This window comes from Rattus norvegicus, chromosome 5 (genome assembly GCF_021556685.1).
Source record: "Rattus norvegicus strain SHRSP/BbbUtx chromosome 5, alternate assembly SHRSP_T2T, whole genome shotgun sequence".
Taxonomy (NCBI): Eukaryota; Metazoa; Chordata; class Mammalia; order Rodentia; family Muridae; genus Rattus; species Rattus norvegicus.
Window position 1 is genome coordinate 145,044,367 of NC_141538.1, and position 15,864 is coordinate 145,060,230.

General features: G+C 52.4%; 2 protein-coding genes across 8 annotated transcripts in view; one reads left to right on the top strand and one right to left on the bottom strand.

Moving 5' to 3' along the window:
* Positions 1-770: 770 nt before the first annotated feature.
* On the bottom strand, positions 771-10,591 carry Ncdn (neurochondrin). 4 transcript variants are annotated; one of them, NM_053543.2, is given in 7 exon segments: positions 771-2,293; positions 3,583-3,725; positions 4,128-4,352; positions 5,671-5,912; positions 7,032-8,000; positions 9,105-9,245; positions 10,137-10,527. In NM_053543.2, coding segments are annotated over 7 exon segments (2,190 nt in total). In that variant the 5' UTR covers positions 10,170-10,527; the 3' UTR covers positions 771-1,856.
* A 119-nt stretch (positions 10,592-10,710) lies between these two features.
* The window catches only part of Kiaa0319l (KIAA0319 like), a 92,895-nt gene continuing 87,741 nt past the window's right edge, over positions 10,711-15,864 (top strand). Inside the window, exons 1-2 of one of the 4 annotated variants that reach the window (XM_087659907.1) lie at positions 10,711-10,924; positions 14,233-14,402. In XM_087659907.1, coding sequence (XP_087516033.1) covers positions 10,722-10,924; positions 14,233-14,402 — 373 coding nt within the window. In that variant the 5' untranslated portion in view covers positions 10,711-10,721. 4 annotated transcript variants of the gene reach the window in all.

Here is a 15,864-nt window from a genome sequence, read left to right on the forward strand (position 1 = left end):
ACAGGATGCACTCAGTAGATGATTTCCTACTGGCTTGGGGGCCTAGATGGAGCCTGCAGAGCAGACAGACAGGGCAGGGTGGGGGTGGAGCTGTTCCGGCTCCAGCCTGGAATGGCAAAGGGTACTTGGCCCTTCCTCTCCGTATTTGGCATGAAAACCCAGGTCCACAGCTGGTAGCCTGAGAGCCACACTTGGCTTTCTGGGTTTTGGGTTTTGTTAGGCCAACAGTGACTTAATCAAAAATAGTTTTTAATGTTTGAGTTGGCTTCCTTATAAAACTTAGGATTTCTGATCCCTTTAGAAGTTGGAACATGGCCTGTGGGCTGGCTCCGTGGGCAAAGATACTTACCACATAAACATGCTGACGACCTCTATCCCCAGAACCCACAACAGTGGCAAGAACTAATTCCACATTGTCCTCAGACCTCCATGAGTGCTGCAGCACATGTCCCCCACCCCAATCACACACCCCATAACAATCTTTTTGTTTTAATTGGAGGGTGTTGCAATGACCCTGTAAACAAGTTGCTGTAAGGAGACAAGCAGTCCTTCTGAGTGTCCCACCAGGCCCAGCCATATCAACATTTGGGTTTATGAACCTGCTGTACTAGGGCAGGGTGTATCTAAAACTTCCCTGCATGTAGAACTAGCTCCTGGGGGAGGTGAGTGAGAACATCCGTTACTATTTAGAAGGATGCTCGCCCAGCTGATAGTATTGAGCAGCATGTTAAGAGCCAGAAAGACATAGAGATGCAGGGCAGACTACAAAGGAGGCTTCTCATCACCAATAAACATTTATTGAGTGTCCACATGTGCACAGCTTTGAACTTGGCGATCACAGAACGCACTGGGGGGAGGGGCGGAAGCAAGGGGTCAGGTGTATGCGGGTCTCCACGGGTTCAGAAAGGTAGTTCCTGCTGGAGCCGCCAGTCGCGTCTCCCTGCAGAGAAGAGTCTTAGCAGGGACGGGGGGAGGGGAACTGAAGCCAGGCACCACGGTGGCAGTGGAGTGCAATCACAGGGAAAACATGCGGATTCTAGGGTGATGTGACCTCCTGTTCCTGGCTCCAGCCAGGCCAGATGGCAGCAGGGGCACAGGGAGCTGATGCTCAGGTGTCCAAGCAGAGATAAGGACAAGCAAAATAAATAACCCCCAACCCCCATCTTCACTCTGCTGCAACATGACACAAAAGCTCAAGAGACCTGGGACCAAGGGCACTCCGGTCCCCTCAAGGAAGCGCAGGTGGAAGGAGGTTCCCCGCCCCCCACTGGTCTGTCTGCTCCAAATTGCCCTGGAAGCATAGGGGCAACTCGGACCCCGGGTCACTAGAGTTGAAAGGAAGAACTGTGATGTCAATGGCCTGAGCCTGCTCTCTGTCCAAAAGGACCGAAGGCAAAAGCCAAACGGCCAATTTAAAGGGCGCGGACCTGGCCTGGGGGAGCCAGAAGGGGCACCACAGCCTTGGGGAGGCCACGCCCTGGCCGGCAGGGCACATGGGCTGAGGCAGTCTGCGCCTGCCAGCCCGCTCCTACCCTGGGACCTCCCTCCTGTCAGGGAGCCAGACGCTGGGTATAATGACACTTAGTTGCCCTCTTCCTGGGGACTTCTCCAACCTTCCCCGGCCTGGCGGGGCCAACCTCTGTTCCAAGCCAATCCCTGCCCCAAGGGGGCTGGAGGCAGGATGCAGTTTCTTATACTTGAGAGGTGGGCATCACGCCCTAGCCCTCAGAAAAGCCAGAAAGCTGGGGTGTTTGTGGGGGTCTGAAGAAGGGGTCCAGTTTGGGGGCTTCAGGGAAGATGCCTCCTCCCTCCTTCCCTCGCTGCCCGCCCCTGGGTCTATACCCACTGGATGCCCCTCAGGGCTCTGACAGGCACTGCTCCAAAGCAGCCATGCGGTAATGGCTGGCTGTTTCTTCACCCGCCTGCAGCCTCATGGCCTCCCGGCATAGCCGGTTTGCCCGCGCCAATTCCACGAGCACGCCCTGGTAGGCAGCCACCATCTCGGGCTTGACAGAGTTGGGGCTTACACTACCTAGCAGCTGTAGCAGCTCCTGTGGCCAGCGGGAGCGCAGGGCGGCAGGGGCCAGCCAGGGCAACAGAGGGACACAACCTGTGAAGGCCTGCATGCCCAAGAACCAGAGCTCTTGCAAGTCGGCCCAGATGCCCTCATAGTCAGGGGACAGGGCCAACACCGCCTGGTCAGAGCCAGGGGTGGCCCGTGCCACATGGGACTGTGACAGAAAGAGGATGGCAGCTGCGAAGAAACCTCGGGAGGCCGGAGTTCCTTGGAGAGCTGAAAGGAACGGAGGAGAATGTACCGGTATAAATCAGACAGGCCAAGCACTGGACTAGGGCCTCCCATCCCTCCTGTGGACATACTCAGAGAATAGAAGCATCACCTGCATTCAGACTGCCTAGGTTCAAAGCCTACCTTCGACACTTAGCGTGACAATGGGTGTGTAAACTTTTTTGGATTTCAGTTTCTTCATTAAGATGGAGCTAGTAGCAAGTCAATCTTAGCAATTTGTCATGAGAATTAAATAATCCAGGTATGCTCCATCATCAAGACGTCTACATGCATAAGAGGTAGGAGTAAGTCTCTGTCATATACAAAAAAGGACCTTCCTCTGGGTTTTCACAGCAGGGGCCCCAGGCAGCTAGCTGGTGGCCCAGAGCCCTTCACCAGGCTGAGGATGAACTGATTTGATTTCTTGCCAGAAGAGGGCGCCAAAGGAGATCGTGAACAGTAATACAACTCTGGCGCACACCTGTCGTTCAGGGGTTCAGGAGCCCCCTCTGCGGACTTTTTAGGAAGCTGTTCAACTAATGTGGTAGCATTTGTAGGTGAACTGCATTGGATCCACAGCACAGTGACTCTCCTTGGGGGCTAAGTGCAAGGGGTTCCTAGTTCAGAGCAATGTTCCTCTTCTGAGGCAGGGTACCCTGCTGGGATCCCCACACAGAAAACAGGCAGCTGAGGGTATGGGCACATTACACCCTGTTCCCAGGCATCTGCTTAGTTCCTACAACCTGACAGATGGGGCACAGGGAACAGGCGGGGACAGAGGGACCCAAGCAGACACCCACGGTCAAAGTGGGAGACAATGAGGGCTGTCAGGGGCTGGAGGGGACGCCCTGCCCCCTGCACATAGCCAGAGAGAGGTAGGGCAGGGAGAAGTTGTGCTCAGAGAGTAGCATTGATGTGTGTCACAGAGTGGGGTGGGGTGCTAAGTGGTAAAAACCTCAACGCAGCCCACTGGGTTTGTGACTCAGGGCCTGGATGGGGGACAGCTCCACCTTGAAAATGGGGGTTTCAGAGTTCCCAGGCTGCCAGGGAGTCCAGGTGCCTGTGCTTGTGTCTCTGAACAGGTCTGTACTAAACTCCCACCAGGCCTTGCCTTAAAAGTCTTTAAAAGGAAGAGAATGTTAATCATGTTGGGAAGAAGGGTGGGGGTGGAGGATGGAGAAATACTGTAGAAATTGCCTCTCGATGGGAAAATTCTGCTACACCCTTTTCTGAAAGTGGAGGCTGGCATTCTGAACACTGCAAGTCCACTCAGGTGTTCTGTCCCTGAGGCTTACCTGGAGAGGTGCTAAGGAGCCGGGCCATTAGGAGGCCCAAGGTGGCCACGTTGGCAGCTAGAAGCAGTCTTCCTTGCTGCTGCACTAGTGAGGGCAGTGACGTCATCAGGGTGTTCATAAGGGATGTGAAGCAGGCGTCGCGCCTGGGGAGGGAGGGAGCAGAGGATGGGGCAGGCAGAGGGTTAGTAGACTCCACACCAAGCCCTTTGGGAAACCTGGCATCTGAGGTTTCTAGCTCTACCAGGGCTTGGCAGGACTTCGTGTGGCAGGGTGAAGTGTTAACTGCTGACTTTCAACCCTGCCATCTGGGTTGGTAAGATTCCAAGGAGCTGAGCTGGGTGACGGCTGGTATCCCCCTGGGATACCTGGGGGTCTGCTCCAACAAACCCTCAAGTGGCACTGGCTTTGTTTGTTCTGAAGCCCGCTTCCGCTAACACTCAGGGAAGCCTACAGATTCAGGGCACTAGGTTGGAGGTTGAGAATGGGTGCCAGGAAGCTCCCTCTGCTTCCCGGGATCTCCTCCCAGCCTCTCCCAAGCCCCTCACTTGATCAGCCCGGGAGCGGTGACCACCAGGTTGAGGAAGATGTGGCAACAGGTCTGTAGGCCGATCTCCACGCTGTCTGGCAGCACTGAGGTATCATGGCCAGGGGATGTGAGTTCCCACTGCTGCAGGAAGTACTTGCACAGAAGTGAGGGGGCTCCTTCCTTGATCAAAATCTCCCGGGGACCATCTTCAACAGTCAGGTGGCACCAGCCAGGAAGGAGGAGCCTGAGCACGTGGAGACAGAGGAACGTGAGGTGGGAGAGATAAGGGCAGAGCACCCTGACTAAAAAAGAACATAGAAGTCAGGGGAGGTGGACTCACTCCCACTTTCAAAGTGGTGCTGAGAAAGCTCAGGCATCGGGGGTGCACAGGCCCCGTTCAGGGGCCTCCGCCCCACAGTCTGACTGTGGCCTGTGTACTTCCCACCCTCTGAGCTCATTTCTGCCATTTTGTTTTTTAAACTATTTTTGAGGCACAGTCTTCCTCTGCCTCTGCAGCCCAGAGTGACTTCAGCAACTCTGCCTCAGCCTCCCAAGTGCCGATATTAAAGGGGTAAGCCAGCAAGCTCAGTGTATTTTAAGTGTGGATGAAATTTCTATAAATCATGAGATTTGCAATGTGGACCAGATGAAATTGTTCTAGAAAAGTATACGGCGAAATACCTTGCCTTGTAGCAGATGTTCAGTAAACCTACGTTCTGTTTCTAATAAAAATCTGGGGATTACCCGGGCATGGGGTGCATGTGTTAGCTGCAGCACTTTGGAGGCAGAGGCAGCAGATCTCTGTGAGGTTGAGCTCAGACCAGCCTGGTCTACATAGGAAGTCCCAGGCCAGCCAAGGCTATATGATGAGACCCTGTTTAAAAAAAAAAAGGGGGTTGGGGATTTAGCTCAGTGGTAGAGCGCTTGCCTAGGACCTGGGTTCGGTCCCCAGCTCCGAAAAAAAAAGAACCAAAAAAAAAAAAAAAAAAAAAAAAAAGGAGATGGCAAGTGGTATGTGACAGGACAGTTCAGGAGCTCTGTGGGAAGAAACCCCCAAAGCAAACAAATAAAATATGACACTGAGGGAACACTCAGGACATCAGGGAGCCCAGGATAGGAGAAAGGGCATCCTTATCGGACCCTTTTCTTTCCTTCTTTCCTTCTTTCCTTCCTTCCTTCCTTCCTTCCTTCCTTCCTTCCTTCCTTCCTACCTATCTACCTACCTACCTAACCTATTTTTCTTTTTTGGGGGGGACAGGGTCTTGCTATGCAGATGTAGCCTTGGAAGAACTGGTACTTTCTTTTTTTTTTTTTTTTTTTTGGTTCTTTTTTTCGGAGCTGGGGACCGAACCCAGGGCCTTGCGCTTCCTAGGTAAGCACTCTACCACTGAGCTAAATCCCCAGCCCCGAACTGGTACTTTCTATATAGCCCAAACAGGTCTTGAACTCTCAGATTTCCTGCCCCCGCCTCCTAACTGCGGCAATTACAGGCATGTGCCACCAATCCTGGAGACCCTTTTCTTTGGAATGGTCTGGCCGGACAACCCATAACCATAACTCACCGGAGAGCATCCCCTGGCCAAGCAGGCCCTGGTGTAGTGGGAGAGATGGCCAAGTTAGCCACCTGCTGCGAAATGTCACTGGCCTCCTCAGCCTCCTCATAGAGTGTCTTGGCATATCGGACAAGGAAGGGCAGCAGTTGGCACACCTCCTTACGCAGGGATGAGGTCTCCTCCGCCAGCCAGGCACCCAGGATCCGTACAGAGGCAAACACAAAGGGCTCTTTCTGCTTCTCTGGCCCCACCTGTTGTCACAAGACCCCAGTAAGACAGAGTGGAACCAGGTACCCTCCTCTGCCTGCCAATACAACTAGAGGGAAATCCTGGCCTGTGTGGCCATGACACATGGACCCCGAGGGCCAGTGGGATGGCTCAGTGGGGACTTTACCACCTCATTTGGTTCCTGTGAATCACAGGGTGAACTCGAAGAACTGACTAGTTTTCCAAGCTCCACACATGTACCGGGGCATGCATGCGTTGCCCCTCCACGTTTAAGAAATAGATAAACATAACTTAAGGGGGCGGGGGCAACCAGCCTGTTTCTACCCAAAACCTAACACATGGGAGAGACTCACTCCACAGGGGCTAAGTAGGACCTCAGTGTGGACAACCGAATCAAGTGGGTCTCAGACAGCATGCCTAATGCTTCAAGATTCAAGTCCCACATCCCTAATTCTTTACCTCTAAGGTAGCTGGGGAACCAGGGGAAACTTAACATTTCTTTAGAGAGGCTCTGAATTGAGGCAGGGAAGGGAAAAGACTTGCCATGGAGTAGTGAGAGGTCACCCACATATGGGTTAAATCAGAAAATAATATCAGAGCTTAGCATGACTTATTAGACATAAGGCTGGTAAGCCCAGTGGCTGAAGCAGGTCATTAAAGAGACCAATCATGCCTGACTCCTAACAGAAGAGGCAGCCTTGCAAATACACAGAGTAAAGGGGATGGTGGGGGAGAACAGACTTAGAGGCGAGAACCAGGCCGCTCCCGGCCCCCACCTTTCTCCTGCATCCTTGTGTCTACATGGAAGACATGGAACTACATAGACAGGTTTCTATGTGAGACAATGCTTTAAAGTGAGTGGAACAGTCGGCCTCGACTTGGTGTGTGATGTGTAGCGTGTGTGTACTGGAGAGTATATGTGAGTGGGAGGTTACTGTGTTGTGTGTGTGTGCTGTGATCAGAGTGCACATATGGTGTGTGGTATGGTGCTTGTGTGGAGGCCCACGACAAGGAGGGAGAGGGGAGGAGGCTCGGCCACACACTACTCCCTAAAGTGCTTGCTACAGTACCAGCCAGCATGTTCGTGCAGCTAAACTGTTTCCCTATTACACTCCTTCCTCCGCAGGCCAGTGGGTCCTTACCTGCAGCAGGTAGTGAATGACAGCTCCGATGGCCTCTTTCATGATGCTCACGAGCTGAACTTTCTGGGGCTCCTTCAGCAGGGACTGCTCACAGCGGGTACACTCCTGGATCCCCAACTCCATAAGGGCATAGCAGGCAGTTACCACGTCTTCTTTCACCTCTGTGCCTGTCTCCTCGAGAGCCAGTCGCACCTCCACGCAGGCCAGATTCACCAGGAGGGCCAGAAACTTGCTCCCAGAGCTGCCCACTGGGATCCAGTCGGAGCCGCAGGCATGAGCCAGGCGGGCTGCCAGCTTCAGTGCAGGATTGCGCTGCCAGGAGCTCAACTTGCTTCCTAGGATGCGTGCCAGCCCAGCCTGCAGATCCCGGTGGCATTCAGGGGGCACAGTTGTTGGGGGCAGGAAAAGGGGCAGCAGCTGGCAGAGCTCAAACTTGCTGGCATCTTCAGCTCTTTGGAAATCCTCGCTGAGGCCTCGCAACACAGCCAGCAGGTCGGGCTCTGCCTCCTTCCAGCACTGTGTCTCTGCAGCAGCCAGCAGCCCCACCAGGAGTGCCAGGGCCTGGTCAAAGCCATAGCCATGCCCCAGGTATGCCTGGCACAGGGCAGACACTGTGCCACCAGCAATGAGGTGTCGGGGCCCTCGGGGTGTGCCTGCAACAGCTGTCAGGCACTGGTAGGTGTCATCAATCATGGAGCGGCGGGCAGCATCATCAGGATCCCCTCGGGCTGTCAGGAATGTGCAAAGGATGGGGATCTTGTTCAGGACCTGGGGATGGCTGGCTAGTTCAGGGTCGCTGCAGAAACAGGCCAGCAGGGCCACGCCCAGGGCCCGGAGAACGTGGTCAGGGCAGCCATCAGGGGCCTCCTTAGTAGTCAGGAGTCGGTTGGGAAAGGTGAACCCAACAGCATCAAAGATCCTACGTCGAGTTTTGGCGTCAATGTCACCTGCTTTGACTGCCTTGGTTACCTATGGGGGGGTGGGGAGGCAATACGCTATCAGCAGAATGAAAAGAAATGTAGCAAACACTCTCCCTACTCTGTTCCCTGGGCACTGCGGGCTGGCAGGAGTGGGTTATGCAATGGGATTCATTCTGGGGTCATTTCATCCAGCTCTTCCTCTCTCCTTGGAGACAGACATGTGTGACCTCTGGGATCCCTGTCATCTATGATTGTCTCGTGGAAAGGAGGCTGTCCAGTGGCCCTTAACCACTCATCTGGGAACAATCACCTGGCCAGTGAGGAGTGCCTCCTGGTGTCTAATTCATTAATCCATATGCCCACGACCTGGGATGCAGGGGGCTTTAGAACTCAGTGTTTAAAATCCGCTAAGGATCCAGGGTCCTTCCCTGAGTTCTTGTCTCCAGAGGAGTCTCTGATCCATTTCCGCCACCTTCTCACGGGAAATGGCTCCTGTGTCTCCCTGCTCTGCATGTCAAAACATTTCCCTTTCCATTTCACCTAAACACCTCCTCTGCTGCAGTGTGAGCCCTTGACTCCAGAGCCTTCTCCCTGTTGCCATGGCAAACAAGCAACTGCTGCACTCCCTCCTCCCTTCACCCCCCACACACCAACTCATCCCCCCCCCCCCCAAGCACTGCAGCTCCCGCTCGGCTGTCCCCAGCTTGGGTTCCTCTAGCAGACTGAGACCTTTACTTTTAACAAACCTACTGCCTTCTCCGGTCACCTCTCAGAGCCTCTCTCTAGTTACTCCCAATCCTGTTACTCTCGCAGGTCGAAGAAAAAGCTACCCCAGCCCACAAGTACTCTGCACTAGTTACAACCTGCTGCTGCTACCCTATGAGTCAGCTCCCATCTGCTCTGGGACGCCCCAAAAAGCAAATCCAGGCAGCCTCCTCCGTGGTCCCATGCCACTGCCTTATTCACCTCTCTTCTCCCCTTCCCCCATTCCCAAGGGAGCAGAGTATAAAGGTGGAGGTCTTGGGCCTTTTTTTTTTTTTTTTTTTTTTTGGTGCCTCCGGGTTGCCAATACCACTTAGATCTCCCTGAGGACTTGCTGACCCCATTCTTTGGGGGCCCTCCTGTCCAACCCTCCCACCTTCCAGGTCCTTACTAGCAGCAGGGCTGCAAACTGCTCGCTGTCATTCTTGGCCTCACGGAGGGCTCCCAGGTAGCGCTCCAGGGTGGGGTTTCGGCTCTCTGCCTGGTTCAGAGCTGGCTCACAATCCGAGGCCATGATGCCCGCCTTGCCCAACTGTGAACACAAGAGGGACTGAGCATCCCTCTGCAGAGGAGGGGCGGGGGCGGGGGTGGAAGTGGAGGATGTGGGGAGGGATTAGCACAGAGGGAGGGGAGGGTGGATTTGGAAGGGTGGCTTCCTCATGACTGACCTCCCTTGGGGGAGCCCCTTTAAGAGGCTGGACCTGCAAATTCTTTAGGATGAAGGGACCCTGGTCCAAGGTCACCTCCAGAAAAGTGGGATATGAGGACCATGCATGCTGCTGCTCAGCTAGACAGCTTTCCTCACCAGTCTAGAAGTGGGAAGAAGCTGGCCCAACTGCTCAGCAGCCCCTGGCACCAGATACGGACCGGGTTTTATCTCTCTCCAGGAGGCACACGAGGAGTGAGTGGTGAGGACAGACAGGGAGGAATGAAGACATACACGGGTGAAGTTCGATTATCCGGACTCACGCTGACAAGGAAGAAAAGGGCATTCTAGGGTTCCTTTCCCCTCCCTTCTTCAGAGAAAGTAGACTGGCTTCAGCAGGAGTGAGAAGGCAAGCTCTCCAGAGAAGGCTTTGAAGACTCCCCTGCGGACCCACCCCTCCAGCCAGGGCTCTTAATCGCCCCCGCAGCCTCCTTGCCTTCTCTTCTTTCCCTCCCTCGGGCAGAGGCTGCAGAGGCTGCAGGAGCAGGAGCTGCAACTGGTGCTGCTGCAGTAGCAGCAGCACCAGCATTAACCCCTTGTGCTCCCTGTACTCTCCCTGCCCGTCCCGCTAACAGCCTGTGGGTGCCGGCACTGGCTGGAGAAGGAAGGAGGGGTCGGATGGCTCTCAGGATAACAGAATCCAGAAGCCGGATAATCGAAGCGGGGCTGCAGTGATGGAGAGATGAGAAGGGGAGAAGGGATCCTGGCGGTCACCACCTGTCCCGCCGCAGCCAGGTCACAACACGACATTGATGAAGTCGAACGACAGGGCAGCGATGAGATCACACTTCACGATGGCGCGGTGATGTCACGGAGAGATCACAGCGAAATCACGACATGAAGGGGACAGCCCCCAAATATGATAGGGCAAATTTTAAAAATATATATAATAGATAAATATTGAAAGGGGTTGTGACAAAATGGAGTCTCGACAGGGTACGGTGATGTCGAGATATGGCACGATGGAGTCGCGATAGGGTCCCTGGGGAGTCTCGGCATCGATCAGCGCCGGTTCGGAGAGGCTCCGGCTGAGATGCAGGGGAGGGCTTGAAGGGGGCTGAGCTCACCAGGCTGCGGCCCCGAGCGGCGAAGTCTTTCTCCGGGCGCGTTGCTCCGGGAGCTTGGGGCTGCTGCTCACGCCGCGTTGCCCACTCTTGGCTCCAGGATGCTACAGCTCCACCCCCACCCCCGCATCGCTCTCGACCAATCGGCGCTGGCCTCACTCCGCACTCTGACCAATGGCACAGCAGGGCGCTAAGCAGTAGGGGGGTGCCTCCGGTGCGGCCATCTTGCTTGTGGGCAATGCCCGAGTCTGGGGCCTGGGTGCTCGTGCAAAGGAGGAGAGGTGCAGGCCGCCCCACGAGGGCTCGCAGCAAAAGGCTGAGGGCTTGGACATCCTCGCTTGTGCGTAGTTCTCTCAGCGCGACCCCTCCTCCCACCCTGGGCTCGCGGCTGGAATTGCGCTTCCGGAGGGTGGGGGCAGGAGGACTGGCTCAGCATGAAGGGTGTGTTTCCGGGTTAAGGCCTGGGAGGTGGGAGGAGGCGGCGTTTCCGGCCGCGGTCGCTGTCCAGGGAGGCTGAGGCAAGAGGGAGCTGTCCGGGTGGGGAGCCAGCACTTCCTTCTTTCTCTTCCTCCTCTGCGTGAGGGGAGAGAAGGTTGGGGGCCCCCCGAGCCCATGGATCGGGAGGAGGCGGAGGCCGCCGAGAGCCGGCACCCCTCTATGTGGCCCTGAGCCCCGGTAGGTGGCCGGGGCGGCTGGCTGCCAGGCCGAGGACCATGAGCTTAGGGGAGGGGCAGAGGCGGGACGGGCTATGCCTCGGGGTACGCTGGCCGGGCGTTGGGACCCGGAGGTGGCGCTCCTGGCTGGGACAGGACAAGTCAGCTGCTTCTAGCCTTGCAGGTGCCAGAGTCCCAAGCTGAACCCCTGCTTTGGGGCTCAGGCCTGGTCAGGCAGTTCTGTCTATTCCCTGACAGACTGGCAGACCAGGCTCCAGGCACTGCGGTCCTTCTGATAACTCTCGACCTCTGCAGCCTCGTCCGAATTGCTGTCTCTGGTGTTTGATGATCTTCCCATCGAGATAAAAAGAAAAAAAAAAGTTGATACAGAATAAAGGGGGCGGGGCTGGGCTCGTTGGCGAAAACCCTCCTCGAGAATTTTGACGATTTTGCCCCAGGGTCCTGCAGTGGCTGCAGTGAGCACAAAAGCGAAATGAAGGAAGTCAAAGTAGAAGACCTCAGGCGGGGTTCCAGGAATGCTTTGCCTGGTTTCACCTCACGGTGGTTGTGCCCAACCGACAATAGAAGTTGTTAAAGCGCATTAGCTGACTCTCCTTGTGCTATCTTGTGATTAACAGACTGGAAACTAGGAACAAATTGGAAAGACGTCCTCTTAGAACAATCTGTTCATTTTTTCAGCTATTTGGAAAACAGTGTTTGCAAATATAAGCAAAGCTATTCATGGCAGTCTGTTCTGTAACTTTTTCAAACATCTAGGACTTTTTCCCCCCCTTCTTAAGAAGCTTTATTCTTGATTACTCACACCCGCTGAATAGACGGGCTCTGTCGTTATTCAAACATATCTTATCGCTGTGTACATAAATGGAGTTCCACGTATGTAGCTGACAGACTGAACTATGATACATTCCCCATCAACCTGAAGTATTAAGTAAACATTACCCCCTGCTCTGTCTGAACAGCTGCTGCGACAGAGTGCTTTTATTTCGGGTGTACTTGTAACGCCCTAAATGCCAGAACTACTGGGAGCTTTTCTAGATTTTCATTTGTCAAGTATTGTGGGGGTGTGTGTTCTCTCCCTGGGTTGCTACCCTTTGATTTGATAACAAACATTTTGGATCTTAGCAGTGTTTTTTGTTGTTCCTGCCTCTGGTCAGCAAGCTTTTAACTGGACCCTAGCAGTGTTTTGTGCCCAGAGGCAATTATAGGTTTCAGCCGAATAAGCAGCCTGGAGTGCAAATGAAATTACCTCTGTCTCTCCCAGGCACTTGTAACCAGCTTGCAAGTCCAATGGTGTTTATTCCTCCTGTTTTCAAAGCCTTTTTATTTCTTTTTTGCTTTTCCCCACCCACCTGCCAGGATATTGATGACAGGTATTAAGTCACCTTTAGTTTTAAATCCCTTTGTGGTAGGCAGAAATGTTGGGGAAGATCCACGCACACACTCACGAGCACATGCATGCTCTCCACTCCATCCTGGGAGGCTAGAGAAGTTTCTGAGTATAGCTTCTTTGGCTACATGATGCCTTTTTTCCCTCCCCTCCGTCCTGTGTCGTACAATTACAGGAAAATTAGATAGGAATGGGTAGAAGAGAATGAGAGAGATGAGAGAGATAGAAGTCCTTCCGGTGCCCGTGGCTCAGGGAAAGGCATTACCTCAATTTGGAGTGGTATGGTTGTGTCTCTTCCTTCTTGGCATCGGCACTGAAATCCATTCCAGATAATGTTGGTCATCTTGTATGCTGACTGGAAGTGAGGGTTAGAGTTGCCAACCCGTGCTCTTTACCAGATGTGAGTGTCAGCTTCATAACTTCATATTTAGGACAGAATTTTTTTTTTTTCCGGAGCTGAGGACGGAACCCAGGGCTTTGCGCTTTCTAGGCAAGCGCTCTACCACTGAGCTAAATCCCCCAACCTCAGGACAGAAAATTTTTAAATTTTTGTTTGTTTGTTTGTTTCTTTGAGGGAGTGCTTTTCTATAGCCTTGGCTATCCTGGAATTTGCTGTGTAGACCGGACGGGCCTCAAACTCACAGAGATCTGCCAGCTCTCACCCTCAATCCCCACCCTCACTCCCACCCACCCCTACCCAATGCTGGGATTAGAGTTATTTACCACCAGTGCTGGCACAAAACTTAATTTTTTTTTCTTTTTTTCTTTTTTTTCCGGAGCTGGGGACTGAACCCAGGGCCTTGCGCTTGCTAGGCAAGCGCGCTACCACTGAGCTAAATCCCCAACCCCAATTTTTTTTGAGACAGTGTCTCATTATATTCTCTAGGCTAACCTCGGAGTCCTGGATTTAAACAATTCTGTAACCTTCCACATAGCTAGGATTTCAGCTATGGGACACCATGCCTAGCCAACAGATCTTTGAATTATTTCTTCAGAACCCTATCAACTTGTGTTGTCAAGAATTATGTGAGAGGGAAGAAAGCTCTGGAAAATCAGTGTCATTCTCCTCTTTCCTCTCCCCTCCATATACTACAGCCACCAGATTACAGAGTAGCCAGCACAGTGCTAAGTTAAACACATGGGGAGAAGTATAGGAGACGTTAAGACAGGAATTGCAAACGAATTGGACAGGCAGATAGTGTAAAAGTGTGTACTGGGTAGATTTGTAAGATGGCACGGTGCTTGCTGTGCCTCAAGAGACTCACCTTGGAAGAGCAAGACTGGGCAGTATAGTCAGGATTAGTCAGAGGAAGTCCAACCTCTCCTTAGATAACGAAGTACTTTGGTCAAAATCACAGAGCGGTTAGTAGAAGCTGAAGTGGAAAATCAGAGCTACTTTCTCAGGTTGGTGCTCTTTCCCATTCTCACACAGACGTCGGATTAGACAACAATGGGATATAAAATCACTTTAACAGCAGATTCACTTTATATATCCTTGCTCTGTTGTTACCCTGATAATTATAGGCTCTGCCGAAGCTCAGGCTGAAAATTTGCTGGCAGGGATGAACATTGAAAGACACACTTGAAATTTCTCTTTCTCCTGATCTGTCACATTTTTCTAGCATTCCACATTTCCAGGAATCAATTATTAATTGCTTGGCATATAATTTCTCTTTCTGTCTTTCTAGTGTACTGGTTCCGCCTCTCTGGAAGGCCATGGAGAAGAGACTGGGAGTCAAGCCAAGTACCACTTCCTGGGTTTTGCCAGGATATTGTTGGCAGATATCAGTGAAGCCACCGAGAAGCCTGTACCTGGTTTACAGTTTCTTCTGCCTCAGCGTTCTGTGGTTGTCAACAGGTATCACTTTTGAGATTTAAGGTTTAACCCCTTCCACCCTGCACCCCCCCCCAAACAATCAGCATCCTGAATATATGGGTTTGCTTTATAGACCGACCAGAAGGCAGAAAAGCCATCTGCTGACATAATGGCCATCATTTTAATGGGTGTTTACTTGTTGGGTTTGTTTTTGTCTGTCTGTCTGTCTGTCTGTTTTTTTCTGAGACAGGTTTTTGGAGTGTGTGTGTGTGCAGCCCAGGCTGACCTGGAATTTCCAGCTGCCTCTCTCTCCATACCCTGCTTTGTTTGTTTTGGGACCAAAATATGAATTGGATTTTTTTCTCTAAAGGAGAATCGGTATTCAGTTTGCCATTTTATAAAGGTAGATTGACAAATAAAGCCAAATAAACAAACAAATATTCAGAGTTGGATAGATTGGGGCCCTGGAGCTGGACATGACTGAGGCACATTAAGTGTCATGGCCCAGGACACATTACCTAAAGTCTTCCTATCTTCTTTTTTTTTTTCCGGAGCTGGAGACCAAACCCAGGGCCTTGTGCTTGCTAGGCAAGCGCTCTACCACTGAGCTAAATCCCCAACCCCCTTCCTATCTTTTTAAGTGGGATCTCAATGTGTAGCCCAGGCTGGCCCTGACATCATGATCCCCTTGCCTCACTAGACTAACCTTAGATCTGCCTCATACCTTGACTTGAGAGATGACATAGTAGAGGCATGTAATGCTGTGTGACCAAACCTGCTTAGAAAGAGATGCTTAGCTTTCTTACCAGAGCAATGCGCACTTTGTTTTATTTTTTATTTTTGAGAAAGGGTGTCACTGTGTTAGCCCTGGCTGGCATAGAACTGGATATGTAGACTAGACTGGCTATAAACTCACAGTGATCTGCCAGCCTCTGTCTCCTGAGTGTTAAGATCGAAGGTATGAATGGTGGATTCTTACTACTTTAACAAATCCATGTATTTGTTTTAATTTGAAAGGGCTGCACACACCCGCCATGATGGTCTGTGTGTATTGGTCAGAGGACAGCTTTGTGAAGCCAGTTCTCTCCTTCCACATTTGTGTGGATTCCAAGGATTAGATGCAGCTGGTCAGGCTTGCACAGCAGAGCCATCTCTGGCCCCACACACACTTGCTTGTTGTTTTTAATAGAAGAGAACCATGTTGATGGACTTGACAGAGTAAACTGTCCTCAAGACAGTCCCTGCTTAGAGCCTCTTGCCAGACATCAGTGCCAAGAAGGCTAACTGTCAAAAGCCAAATTTAGAAATACGTCCTCTCTCTGTCTTTGCTTTTCATTCTTTTGCTGACGTAATATGGAGTGTGAGAAAGCAGGGTTTTGAGGACTTCTGAGTGGGCCCTGGACAAAGACCAAAAACCTCTGCAGAGACCACTGTCACGGCTGACTATTTAGCTTGTGCTCTGACAGCTATGAAGATTTCTGTCATTGTCATAAACTCAAGAATC